The sequence below is a fragment of the Schistocerca nitens genome, chromosome 1, assembly GCF_023898315.1.
Source record: "Schistocerca nitens isolate TAMUIC-IGC-003100 chromosome 1, iqSchNite1.1, whole genome shotgun sequence".
NCBI classification, from domain to species: domain Eukaryota; kingdom Metazoa; phylum Arthropoda; class Insecta; order Orthoptera; family Acrididae; genus Schistocerca; species Schistocerca nitens.
The window spans coordinates 945,336,934-945,351,188 of record NC_064614.1 but is presented as its reverse complement, the minus strand read 5'-3'; the positions used below and the strand labels follow the sequence as shown (position 1 = coordinate 945,351,188).

At 43.8% G+C, this 14,255-nt stretch overlaps 1 protein-coding gene across 2 annotated transcripts in view; it reads left to right on the top strand.

Moving 5' to 3' along the window:
• Positions 1 to 14,255, top strand: part of LOC126194106 (chitinase-like protein Idgf4) — a 179,704-nt gene that overhangs the window by 109,921 nt on the left and 55,528 nt on the right. Inside the window, exon 1 of one of the 2 annotated variants that reach the window (XM_049932741.1) lies at positions 13,436 to 13,594. The exons of the other annotated variant lie outside the window; for it this stretch is intronic. Within the exon in view, the coding sequence (XP_049788698.1) occupies positions 13,477 to 13,594 (118 nt within the window). The 5' untranslated portion in view covers positions 13,436 to 13,476. Of the gene's footprint in view, positions 1 to 13,435; positions 13,595 to 14,255 lie in introns of those variants that run through there. 2 annotated transcript variants of the gene reach the window in all.

Below are 14,255 nucleotides of genomic sequence, written 5' to 3'. Positions count from 1 at the left end.
GGGATCACCGTCTGCTTGGTATGGCGTGCAAATTAAGTTAGATTAGCTGTACTTTTCGTTCCAATTGATGCATAGTGAGGAAATCCTTTGGGATGTGGAACATGTCAGAAAACAAGAATACCACAATAAATATTTACAAAATAGAACAAATAAACTAATATATCTTCCACAGATCCCAAATGAAATTGCACTTGCGTATATGGAACGGTTAAAAAAGGCGTATTTACACTAAAAAAGATCATAAAACTTGTCACCAAATAGGAAACGTTCAGTACACTTAGGTACATGTGATAATTCTTAGGCTTTTTCAGCCACTCATCATCAAATAAAAAAAACAATCGTTTTAAAGCATTTATTTACAACGATCGCATTACTGCACAAAATTCCTGCAGAAGCCAGATTGTACGCAATATTCACATCATGTGATATTATTAAAGCATACACACATCAGTCGGTTCTGCTAAGAAATTCTTCAGTGGAGTAGGAGAAGTTGGCCACCATTAAACCCTTCCGACTACTTTCATCCTGAACTTTATTACTAGTTAAACTTTTTGTGGCTGCTGGCATGTTATTGAGAAGTGTATTGCTGAATGAACCAAATGCCTTGCTCGACCAAAATCAGCCACCTCTAATGTCTTTATATTCGTTGTGTCACAAGGTCTTCCTCCAAAACCATTCCCTCTCAACTGCGGTGAAGGTACTTACGTCATTAATGCTGTATTTCTACATTTTGCCGTTTGTTGACCAGTAGTTCTAAAGAAGTAATTGAGAGTTTACGATCCAGACGTAACACACCTCCTCTGAAGTCAATTGTACCAGAGCTATTGTGTGTTACGCACATATTGCATCAGCTATATCGTGTTCCAGTAAGCTCCCCCTTTCGATAGCAGTGCATACTGCCTGCGTTTGTCATAAAATTCTGCTGTTTACGAGTTACAGGAGTGTCAGTGAGCATAATGTCAATAAAGCTCTAGTGACAAAGTTCCGACTAGCTTCGGAGAATCAGTAAATTTTATCGCAAATTTTTCTCTTTCTAAAACATAAAATCGCTTTGTTTGGCGTTGTAGCTGAAGTTATTAAAGGTAACTGACATTAAAAGAGTCAGAAGCGTTAAAGTCTCTGTTTACTACCGAGGAAAACATTACAGTAACCATAATGCAGATCCACTAAGAATGTTGTTCTCGGGAACGGGATGAGTTAGTTGCTGTTTGTAAGACACTGGAAATCTCCCTTACTGTTGACAAGCGACATGAAGCTGTTGCAAACGGACGTGTGGGACGGGGTACCGAGAGGCATGTACAAGAGATACCAAAAGTACCTAAGGTGCTGTGCACTCCCGTGGATACTGTCTCATTTCCAGTAAATACGGGACAGATCATTAATTGTTCACTTGACTGTGAGTGGCACGTAAATGGTAAGTCTAGAGGCGCTGTACAGTAAGGGCATGGACCAGGGATAATCCAGGGTGTTACACCCGCCCCCTAACGAACAAGTTTCAGGTGCTGTGTTCCAGTGAAATAAACTGCACCCGTCAGCCGACACTTGGAACGTATAGCAAATATGCGAAAGTTATTTAAAATTTTATTTGAATTGTAACCCAATTTGTGAATACTCTGATCTGTAATACCGAAAGTGATCCAGTGCATGTTAAGTTCTGCTCTGAACTGTGATAAGAGTTATTAAAATGCAATACGCTGATCATTAAAAATCTCTAGACTAGAATATGTAATTATTCAAATCTATAAACGTTATTAACTAAAAATCCTGAACTGTAATGAAGAAAGGTATCTATTAAATTATACATACAATGAACTGTGATAATGCATGCTTGACCTCTGATATTATGCTCAACAAAATTTTTCTTTGCACCTTCCCTGCACCTAATGGACCTACTGCACCTACTGTGAAACCGTTATATATCCTCCATTAAGCCCCGACCTCTCCTCCTGCGATTTCCATATTTTTAGAGACCTGAAGAAAGACATTTGTGGTCGTCGATTTGCTTCGCACGAAGAAGTGCAAACCTGGGTACAATCGTGGTTCCGTACACAACCACAAATATTTTTCCATGAAAGCACTAACCGTCCTCTCCCATAACGGGATAAATGTATTAACGGTTATAGCGATTACTTTTGAAATAATAAACAGTTTACTCACTTTTTTCCCAATTGTCTCATTTTCGTCTGACTGCCCGTTACACTACAACCCCCTTGCGTGTCGCTCCAGTAACGATCACAAGAACAAGATTAGATTGATTACAACACTACAGACACATTAAACAAATATTATTCCTACGTCTTGTACGTGATGGAATGGGAAGAAGCCATAAAAACTGGTAGAATGGGACTTACCCTCTGCATGCACTTCGCAGTAGTTTGCAGAGTATGGACGTATATGTAGATATAGGTATGTTACAAACGATTAGCCTCTCAATTTTATCAAATCCATATGAAGTATTCACACTGAATGTAATCCATCAGAAGTTGGACAGGGAACATGCCAGTCAACAAGCCGCAAGCGCAGTGATGCAGTTATCGTGTTTAAAATAATGGATCAGAGCGCTGCAGCATCAGTCTATCAGCCCTCTCTGAAGACAGCCAAAGGGTATACGGCCGAAATGTAATGGAAAAGTCGATACACCTAGGAAAAATCAAAATGCACGGAAAAACCCAGGTTACATGTTTAACATCACCAAGCCACGGTATTTGCCTTTTCCAAACCAGAAATAACCGAGGGTTATCTGATTGTATTCAGGGTCATTCGAAAAGTTTCTGATCATCAGACTAGATTGTAGAATGGTGAGCCAGTCGGCAGCTCCTGTGATGCTTTCCAAGAGAAGCAGACCATTCGGTCGCATTTACATGCTAGAGTAGTAGCACAATATTGAAAACAAAAAAAGAGAAGTTACGAAACTTCAAAAATTCACATGACACGTGCATCACAACAGAAAGTCCACTCTCCTAGATTCCACTGGTCGACAGACTAATTCCAGCATGAGACTACACAAGCTTGTTCTCGGGAATAGAGATGATGTGAGGCCCATAGACGGTCGTTAATTGTATAGGAGATACCACTATGTAACTATCTTTCTCTGCCTTTCAACAAACATATACATAAGATTACACTTGAGTGCACGTTTATCATCTAAAGTTTCTCTAACTTATTAAGAGGGGGCTATCCTTTCCAGTTAGCCGCTTCTCAATCTCGATCAGAGACAGAACGGAGTAATACGCTAATGACAGATAGATGCTGACAAACGCACTTAGAATCATAAGGTTGGATGTGACACTGATTGCAGAGGCAGTTTCTACTATCTATGCTTGCTCTTCATTTATTAGGATTCAGTATCTAGATGTGTAAAACACGGACGCAGGCCTATCCAGGACATACAAGAACGAGTCAGAGAAGACCCACCACAGGGGCCGCTCTCTTGGGATGCAACAACGATATATTTTTCATAGCTAGGCTGTGAACTGACAGCAGGGAGAAAGCAGCAGACCGGGCTTTTTGGAATCAAATGGCCAGGCATCATACCTCAGTTCCTCCCAGCCAAGGACGAGATGAGACACATTTACGGTGGCAAAATTGCAGACCGCCCACCGTTTCCGTCAGACTGGTCTGCGGACAGTGTAGAGCACGGGCAGCCAAGACTTTGGTTCACAGGCCACCCCCGAGCCCAAGTTTCAAAGCGCTCACCATGGCTGGCACATATCCGCCATCGCCACGCCGCTCTCTGTCAGCGTGAGGAAGAGGAAGAGGGGAAAACCGCGAACGCGCTGCTTTTAAGTGCCGGTGCAGTCGCATTGCATACGGCTTTGTTTTGCATTTCACATTTCTCAACAACATAGTTCACAAACAAAACAAATTTCAGTATTATTTAATTATCTTTGCATCACTGACGACAAAATATAGTTTTTATTCGGCAAAAACTGGTGGCACACGGGTAGATAAAGAAAATTTCACAGAGTTACGCACTCAAGTTTCCATGTAAACGTGACTTACACTGAAGCGCCAAAGAAAGTGGTATAGGCATCCGATTCAAAGGCAGAGACATGTAAGCAGGCAGAATACGGCTCTGCGGTCGGCAACGCCTATATAAGACAATAAGTGTCTGGCGCAGTTGTTTGACTGGTTACTGCTGCTACAGACGCACATTATCAAGATTTAAGTGAGTTTGAACGTGGTGTTATAGTCGCACCGGCTATGGGACACAGCATATCCGATGTAGCGATGAAGTGGGGATTTTACCGTATGACCATTTCAGGGGTGTACCGTGAATATCAGGAATCCGGTAAAACATTAAATCTCTGACATCGCTGCGGCCGGAAAAACATCTTTCAAGAACGGGACCAACGACTACTGAAGAGATCGTTCATCGTGACCCTAGTGCAACACTTCGGCTAATTGCTGCAGATTTCAATGCTGGGCCATCAACAAGTGTCAGCGTGCGAACAGTGCAACAAAACATCATCGCTAGGGGCCCTCGGAGCCGAAGGCCCACTCATGTGCCCTTGATGACTGCTCGACACAAAGCTTTACGCCTCGCCTGCGAACATCAACACCGACATTGGACTGTTGATGACTGGAAATACGTTACCTGGTCGCATGAGTCTCATTTCAAATTGTATCGAGCGGATGGACGTGTACGGGTATGAAGAAAACCTCATGACTCCATGGACCTTGCATGTCAGCAGGGGACTGTTCAAACTGGTGGAGGTTCTGTAATGATGTGAGGTGTGTGCAGTTGGAGTGATATGGGACAACTGATACGTCTAGATTCGACTCTGTCTGGTGACACGTACTTAAGCACCCTGTCTGATCACCTGTATCCATTCATGTCCATTGCGCATTCCGACGGACTTAGGCAATTCCGGTAGGACAATGCGACACCCCACACGTGCAGAATTGCTACAGAGTGGCTCCAGGAACACTCTTCTGAGTTTCAACACTTCCGATGGCCACCAGTGCCCCACACATGAATATTATTGAGCATACCTGGGATACCTTGCAACGTGCTGCTCAGAAAAGATTTCCATCCCCTCTTACTCTTACGGATTTATGGACAGCTCTGCAGGATTCATATTGTCAATTCCCTCCAGCACTGCCTCAGACACGCTCCGGCATGGGTGTGTGTGTTTGTCTCAGCATAAGTTAGTTAAAGCCGTGTGTAAGTAGTCTAGGGACCAATGACCTCAGCAGTTTGGTCCCTTAGGAATTCACATGCATTTGAACAGTTTGAACTTCTGCATGCTTGCGGGGGCCCTACACGATATTAGGCAGGTGTACCAGTTTCTTTGGCTCCACGATGTATTTAGTTTCAAAATCGAAAAAAGGTCTTTCACAGATCGAAATGTTGTAGCAATTTTGCAATCTCGTTATGGACCGTCCCTGAGGAGAACAATGTGGACATCCTCGACTGTTTTAACATAACAAGATTTGTCACTAAAACTAGAATTACTTTACAGGTCAGTGAGTTACATTTGCACATGTACAGGAGCGCTTTCAACTGAAATGGCAAACGGTCTCGAAAACAGCTCGAAAACAGATGGAAGATTGAAAATGTCCTCAAAAACATTATAAAACTATCCTTTTAATTCTTTCACGACCACAATGAATTCTCCAGACCTCACGTTCTCTTTAATGTCAGTGAGCTTAGAGAAGTGGACTGTCTTCGTTAGGAAGTGCCCCTTGTACAACGGGACTTCCTTTTTAAATGCATCCCCATCAAATCAGAAAGAAGTGACCTTGCAATGTCTTACTGTGGGCAGTGTGCTGTCTGCAATCCATTCCAGACAATCTAATTTTCGTTTTTGCAGTCCTTTTTCCTTCACAAATTCAACAGAAGCGAGTTTTAAATCGAAAAATCGTTCCGAGCATGTCACTTGATTTAATCAACGTACTTTGCAGTAATGTATGAAGTCTCCATACTCTTCGTTTAGTTCCACTGAAAACTGTTGCAAATGACAATGGAACGGTGCATGTGACTTCATACCACCAATATCTTCACGTGCTCCACGTCTACAAATTGAGCGTAAAGTGCTTTTTGATGTGCGGAACAATAAACTCCGTCTGTCGATTATTGTAATTTTTTGCCCTTTCATTGTTAACTAAATCTTTAAATTCTTTCTGCCTGGTACTTTATTGTCATTTCATAGCATGTATGCAGTACCTGTCCCTTATGCGAATTGAGAAATCTGATCCCTCTCTTGTCATTCCCAGTCATTTTACAGGAGTGTGACGATACATCACTAGACTGCCTCTTTCTATTCAAACAGCCATTAGACCTGTGAACGTCCTTCATACCATGAACAAATAGCGAGGGGTAAACAGCGATGACACCATGATTCTGCGGAGCTGAAGAGAGTTGTGCCGATAGAAATATGCCGCACCACAAAGCTAAAGGGAATGGTGCGCTGTTCTGGGTTTTTCCGAGAAGGTCGCAGCAAAGCCAAGTGATAGGCATTTACATTTCACTGCAAATTTTGGGAAGAGACATACAGGTTGTAACAAAAAGAATCATCCGATTGTTAAAAAATCATAACTATTGTGTTATTTGATATATATGGCTGAACAACGTACTGTTGGAAAGAGGGAACTGAGTCTTACATGGTTCCCGCTAGGTAGCAGCAGTGTGCGCCCACTGAAGTTCTAGTAAAAGTGGTAACGGGACAACAGAAAGTGTTTTGTGCATCAGTCGATGGCATGAGAAATTCCGAGAAACAGGTTGTTTGTGTAAAGGTAAAACGCTGGAACGTCCCCGAGTGTCTGACACAGACATCGAACGCATCCGCCATAGTTTCACAAGGACCCCGAAGAAATCCGTTCGCCGTGCAGCTCGACAGCTCTACATGGCCCCGACGTCCGTCTGGCGTGTGTTTAGTAGACGTTTACACATGAAGCCACGTAAAATTCAGCCACTGTAAGCTCTTCGTAAAGGCGACAAACAACAACGTTTGGAGTCATGTAATTTCGTTCTTGACGAGATGGAGGATGACAGTTTTCTTCCACACTTAGTGTTTGTTGACGAGGCAACAGTCCATTCAATTTGGAAGGTGAACCGTCGTAATTTGAGAATATCGGGTACGAAACAATCCCATGAACTTGTACAATATGAGAGGGTTTCACGGGAAAATGTGTATGGTTCATTTTTCTTTGCCGAGAACACTTACAGGAAGGACATATCTCGGTATGCTCGAGAATTTTCGTTCCCAACTTTTAGAGACCGATTCTAACGATTTCAGGATGGGACACCGGCACACTGGCATCTGGAAGTGCGGGAATTTTTAAACCAAAGGATAACTGAACGATGGATCGGTCACTCTGGACCAAATGATTCAGCCTTATATTACTGGTCTCCATGGTCACTTGACCTGACTCTCTGTGATTATTTCTTGTCGGGGTTTATAAAGGACTCTATGTGCCTCCATTACCAACAACAATTAATGAACTGAGACATCGCATAACAACAACTGTAGAAGCTGTAACTCAAGACATGATAGCTGCAGTCTGGGAACAATTTGAGTACCTCACTATACACCGTGCATCTCAAGAGGGGTACGTTGAACACCTATGGAAAGCTATGAACAAAACTTTGAGTTTCCCGTTCATCAAAAAACAAATTTCATTGTTATGATTATTAGTTTCAGAAATATAGACGTGCTAAATCGGATGATTCTTTTCGATATGCCATGTATTTTACATATTTTTATTAAATAATGACATGGGGGAAAATATTCTGAGGTACCTCGTCGTTAAGGAAGAACGTCTTCACTGGTCAAAACCATGCTGCAAGAATATATGGTGCCCTCCCACAAACATCCTGTTGAAATCTGTTTGATGAGTTAGACAGTCTGAGTACTGCTTCACACTATGTCTATTCCCTAGTGAAGTTTGTTGTAAATAACCCACTACTGTTGAAAAGGAACAATGATACACATAATTACGACACCAGAAGAAAAAATTACGTTTATTATCCCACATTAAGACTCTATTTAATAGAAAAAGGGAAGTGTAGTGAAGCCACCAAAATTTTTGATCACTTATGCAATGATATAAATTGTTTTACAAACGGCAAAGCTAAATTTTGAAACAAACTGAAAAGTTTCTCCTTGACAACTCCTTTTATTCCAGAGAATAATTCCTGTTTATGTACTATGTAAATGGTGGTGGATAGGAGTTATTAATTCATACCTGCCTTTAAAAAAGAAAACAAGATGGTAAATGGTGGGATGTGTGTCTTCAGTGCTATGTATTCAATAACTTGCCCTCAGACCGAAAGTTAATCACTATTTTGAAGTAAGCTACATCGAAGGGCACATCCACAAGTGAAAATGCGAAGTTTTACTTAACTGATTATCTTGATGTTGCCTTCATTGTCTCCTTTGGAGGCGTGACAATGTCCGCAGATTTTCTTATAGTATGAAGAAAATTAACTGATGGAAGGACAGCAATTCTCAGAAACTAAATGAAGTAAATTAACTGAAATTTTAAACGTTTGTATTCTGCAACATTTCACACATTATGACGGAACAGTTTGAATAAATAAAACAAATAATACATCTGCCTTGTGTAGCACCACAAAACCACTATTTTCATTTACACCCACTTCCTGTCAAGTCGCTACACAATGAAGACGAACAGAGATACTACACAAAGCAAGGTGTTTACACCTTTGTCAGAGGCAATCGGTGGTACATATTTATCAGAGTTAATAGAATTTACAAAATTTTACGTAAAAATGTCAACATTATTTTAAATACATGTAATATAAAAAGTTAGGTATGAAATAAGCGACTTTTTATGGACACAGTCTTTTATATAAATTCTCCTATATGTAAACAAGGACAATGATACCCACTGGTATTTTAGGATCCGATGTAAGATATCTAGCCCTCTTGGCCACCAGAGTTGCATGCTCTGCAGACGCGCTTCCCGCATCCACTGTGCGACGTCACATCCACCAGCTAAAGACAGTGCGATTAGTACACGATTGCAACTTAAAATATGTCTTTGACCACATATTTAACTAGATTACATTTCAGTGGAGACTGCGTCTTGTGTTGTCACACCCTAAACAATGGAGAATAAGAGGTTCTCGACGTTAGTTCTAAAGAAATTCCGTTACATTTCAATTAAACGACAAAAAATCCAAATTTATAGGTTGTTGATTCAACTAACTGAGGATTAGAATTACGAACATCTTATATTAGAACCATGTTGTGGTTAACTTAATAGACACAACAAATTTACTCAAGAGACTGCCTATACTTTCTTGTCCGTCCTCCTCTGGAGTAATGTTGCATGGTACGAAATACTTAACAGATTAGATCGACTGAGGACGTCGAAAAAGTTCGAAAAGGACCAACTCTTTTACTGTTATTTCGAAATAGAGGAAAGAGTGTCATGGATTTGATAAGCGAGATGAGGCGGCAAATATTAAAACAAAGGCTTTTTTCGGTGACGCGAGACCTATACACGAAATTTCAATCACCAGCTTGCTCCTCCGAACGTGAAATTGTTTCGTTGACTCCCAGCTACGAAGAGAGAAACGAGCTTTGCAATAAAAGAAGAGAAACTTAAGCTCGGACGGAAAGATTCAATCGTTCATTTATCGCTCATGCTATTGGAGAGCGGAAAGATCGAGAAAATGAAAGTAGCTCTGTGAACTATGCGGGACCTGCGTTTCTACCGGCTTATATACACTTATCAGCCGAAACATTACGAGCACTGCCCACCGCGGGCACGTGACGCGGTGACAAAAGTATGTAAGACGACCACATACGGGCTGCAAATGGGAAAATGAGATAAGCGACATCGACAAAGGGCAGATTATTATTACGCAGAGCCTGTGAACGAGTATGTACAAATCGGCGAAGCTAGTCAACTGTTCGCGTGCTACTGTCGTGAGCATCGACGGAAAGCGGAAGAAGGACAGTGAAACTACCACTAGGCGCTGAATGGTTGGACGTCCACGACTCTTCACAGAACGTGGGGTGCGGAGGTCTGTCTGCTTGGTAAAGTAGGATAGATGGAGGTCGGTGGCATCTATGCCGAAAGAGCACAACGCTGGTGCACGCACAAGTGCTTCGGAGCACACCGTTCTTCGTACGTTGTTGAACATGGAGCTCCGCAGCAGAGCACTCCTACAGGGTGTTTCAAAAATGACCGGTATATTTGAAACGGCAATAAAAACTAAACGAGCAGCGATAGAAATACACCGTTTGTTGCAATATGCTTGGGACAACAGTACATTTTCAGGCGGACAAACTTTCGAAATTACAGTAGTTACAATTTTCAACAACAGATGGCGCTGCATGTGATGTGAAAGATATAGAAGACAACGCAGTCTGTGGGTGCGCCATTCTGTACGTCGTCTTTCTGCTGTAAGCGTGTGCTGTTCACAACGTGCAAGTGTGCTGTGGACAACATGGTTTATTCCTTAGAACAGAGGATTTTTCTGGTGTTGGAATTCCACCGCCTAGAACACAGTGTTGTTGCAACAAGACGAAGTTTTCAACGGAGGTTTAATGTAACCAAAGGACCGAAAAGCGATACAATAAAGGATCTGTTTGAAAAATTTCAACGGACTGGGAACGTGACGGATGAACGTGCTGGAAAGGTAGGCAGACCGCGTACGGCAACCACAGAGGGCAACGCGCAGCTAGTGCAGCAGGTGGTCCAACAGCGGCCTCGGGTTTCCGTTCGCCGTGTTGCAGCTGCGGTCCAAATGACGCCAACGTCCACGTATCGTCTCATGCGCCAGAGTTTACACCTCTATCCATACAAAATTCAAACGCGGCAACCCCTCAGCGCCGCTACCATTGCTGCACGAGAGACATTCGCTAACGATATAGTGCACAGGATTGATGACGGCTATATGCATGTGGGCAGCATTTGGTTTACTGACGAAGCTTATTTTTACCTGGACGGCTTCGTCAATAAACAGAACTGGCGCATATGGGGAACCGAAAAGCCCCATGTTGCAGTCCCATCGTCCCTGCATCCTCAAAAAGTACTGGTCTGGGCCGCCATTTCTTCCAAAGGAATCATTGGCCCATTTGTCAGATCCGAAACGATTACTGCATCACGCTATCTGGACATTCTTCGTGAATTTGTGGCGGTACAAACTGCCTTAGACGACACTGCGAACACCTCGTGGTTTATGCAAGATGGTGCCCGGCCACATCGCACGGCCGACGTCTTTAATTTCCTGAATGAATATTTCGATGATCGTGTGATTGCTTTGGGCTATCCGAAACATACAGGAGGCGGCGTGGATTGGCCTCCCTATTCGCCAGACATGAACCCCTGTGACTTCTTTCTGTGGGGACACTTGAAAGACCAGGTGTACCGCCAGAATCCAGAAACAATTGGACAGCTGAAGCAGTACATCTCATCTGCATGTGAAGCCATTCCGCCAGACACGTTGTCAAAGGTTTCGGTTAATTTCATTCAGAGACTACGCCATATTAATGCTACGCATGGTGGATATGTGGAAAATATCGTACTATAGAGTTTCCCAGACCGCAGCGCCATCTGTTGTTGAAAATTGTAACTACTGTAATTTCGAAAGTTTGTCTGCCTGAAAATGTACTGTTGTCCCAAGCATATTGCAACAAACGGTGTATTTCTATCGCTGCTCGTTTAGTTTTTATTGCCGTTTCAAATATACCGGTCATTTTTGAAACACCCTGTACGTGTTCATACTTTGACCCAACGGCGTCAGTTACGATTGCAGTGGACACGAGAAAGTCGGGATTCGACCGTCGATCAAAGGAAACGTGTCGGCTCTTCGGGAGAATCACCTATGAAACACTAGGTCGTTGGTCGTGCCCACAAACGCTGTCACTGAGGTGAACGGCAGCTCGACACGTGCAGCGCGCCGCGGCCGCAGGCTGGTGGGAGCTGTATTACGCTGTGGGAGACATTCTCTTGCACTTCATGGAACCTGTAGCAGTAATCGAAGACACGCTGACAGCTGCGAACCACCTACATCCCTTCGCGCTTCATGTCTTCCCCGACGGCGATGTCATCTTCCAGCAGTATAGTTGTCCGTGTCTCGGAGCCAGAACGGTGCTACAGTGGTTTGAAGAGCTTTATAGTGAAATCACGTTGATGTCTCTGCGGCCAAATTCGCGTGATTTAAATCCTATACAACCCACATGTGTCGCTATCGGGCGCGTCACCGTGTGCGCAAATCAGTGACTCGTTATCTACATGAATTACATGACTGTGCGTAGACACCTATTGGCGCATACCTGCACAAACTTACCGAAACACTGTGGTCATAATGGTTTGGCTCTTCAGTGAAATATTCAAATAACTTCAGGAATGCAGCCCGGTGACACCGTTGACAACCACCGATATTTCGACAGGAGCACACCTGCCGTTTTCAAGGAAAAACGGCAGCAACTAAGCGGTGTACAAAGAAATTTGAAACCTCGGTTGTCGGAGATACTCCAGAAAGATAAGGCACAAAATGGTTCAAATGGCTCTGAGCACTATGGGACTTAACATCTGAGGTCATCAGTCCCCTAGAACTTAGAACTATGTAAACCTAACTAAAATAAGGCCATCACACACATCCATGCCCGAGGCAGGATTCGAACCTGTGACCGTAGCAGTCGCGCGGTTCCGGATTGAGCGCCTAGAACCGCTAGACCACCGCGGCCGGTAAAAGATTTTTGAAATCATATGTGTGGAGTGTGGTATGCTATGGGTGTGAAACATGGACTCTCGGGACAGAGGAAGACCAGAAGCTAAATTCTTTTGAAATGTGGTGCTGTAGACGCATGCTCAAAATAAAATTTATCGACAAGGTCACAAACGAAGTGGTACTGGAAAAAGCAGGTGAGAAGAGAAGCTTCTGGAGTTTCATTGTTAAAAGAAGAGTGCAATTTACAGGCCATCTATTAAGACATAAAGGACTCCTGAACACAATCATAGAGGGATATGTCGAGGGAAAAAGACCAAGAGGAAGACCACGACTAAGGTACATGGATCAAATCGTGAAAGATGTGGGATGTGACACCTATAAAGAAATGAAGAGAAAAGCTGAAAGACGCACAGAATGGAGACAAGCTGCCATTGTAGCTGTTGCAAACCAATCCTTGGATTGACCACTACAGAAGAAGAAGAAGAAGAAGAAGAATGGAAAAGAAGAAAAAAGGAAAGAAACATGGTCAATATTAAATCGAGGCTGTAAGTCAGGGATCTACGGAGCCCTAAAGCTGAAAATAATTTCAGGCTTCTTGGCGTAAGTGTGACCCGTGCTTCTGTTCTTAACATTGACGCGTATGCAGAGAGATACGGCCGGCCGTGGGATTCTGTGACGGGGCCGCGCGCGGCCACTTAGCGAGCGACGTCAGCGGTCCCCTCCAGAAGCTACGATTCGCGGTACTGCCCCCTCCCGGCGACACTGCGGTGACCGCGCCAACAGCTGTCTGCGCCCGCACAGTGCCACACCGACTCCCGGTCATGGCGAAGCTCCCGCTGCTGCTCCTCGCGGCTGCCGCCACCTGTTGGACGAGCGCCGCCGCCTTGGGCGCCACTCGCGTCGTCTGCTATTTGGACGGCGGAGCGCTCAGGCGACCAGGTGAGTTACTCGTCCCGTACATTACATTCACGATAAATGCTGCGATGTTGAGGGTGTGAATTGAACAAACACAGATTTACAGAAAAAAAATGTTCAGATGTGTGTGAAATCTTAGGGGACTTAACTGCAAAGGTCGTCAGTCCCTAACCTTACACTACTTAACCTAAATTATCCTAAGGAAAAACGCACACACCCATGCCCGAGAGAGAACTCGAACCTCCGCCGGGACCATCTACATCTACATTTATACTCTGCAAGGCACCCAACGGTGTGTGGCGGAGGGCACTTTACGTGCCACTGTCATTACCTCCCTTTCCTGTTCCAGTCGCGTATGGGTCGCGGGAAGAACGACTGCCGGAAAGCCTCCGTGCGCGCTCGAATCTCTCTAATTTTACATTCGTGATCTCCTCGAGAGGTATAAGTAGGGGCAAGCAATATATTCGATACCTCATCCAGAAACGCACCCTCTCGAAACCTGGCGAGCAAGCTACACCGCGATGCAGAGCGCCTCTCTTGCAGAGTCTGCCACTTGAGTTTCCTAAACATCTCCGTAACGCTATCACGCTTACCAAATAACCCTGTGACGAAACGCGCCGCTCTTCTTTGGATCTTCTCTATCTCCTCCGTCAACCCGACCTGGTACGGATCCCACACTGATGAG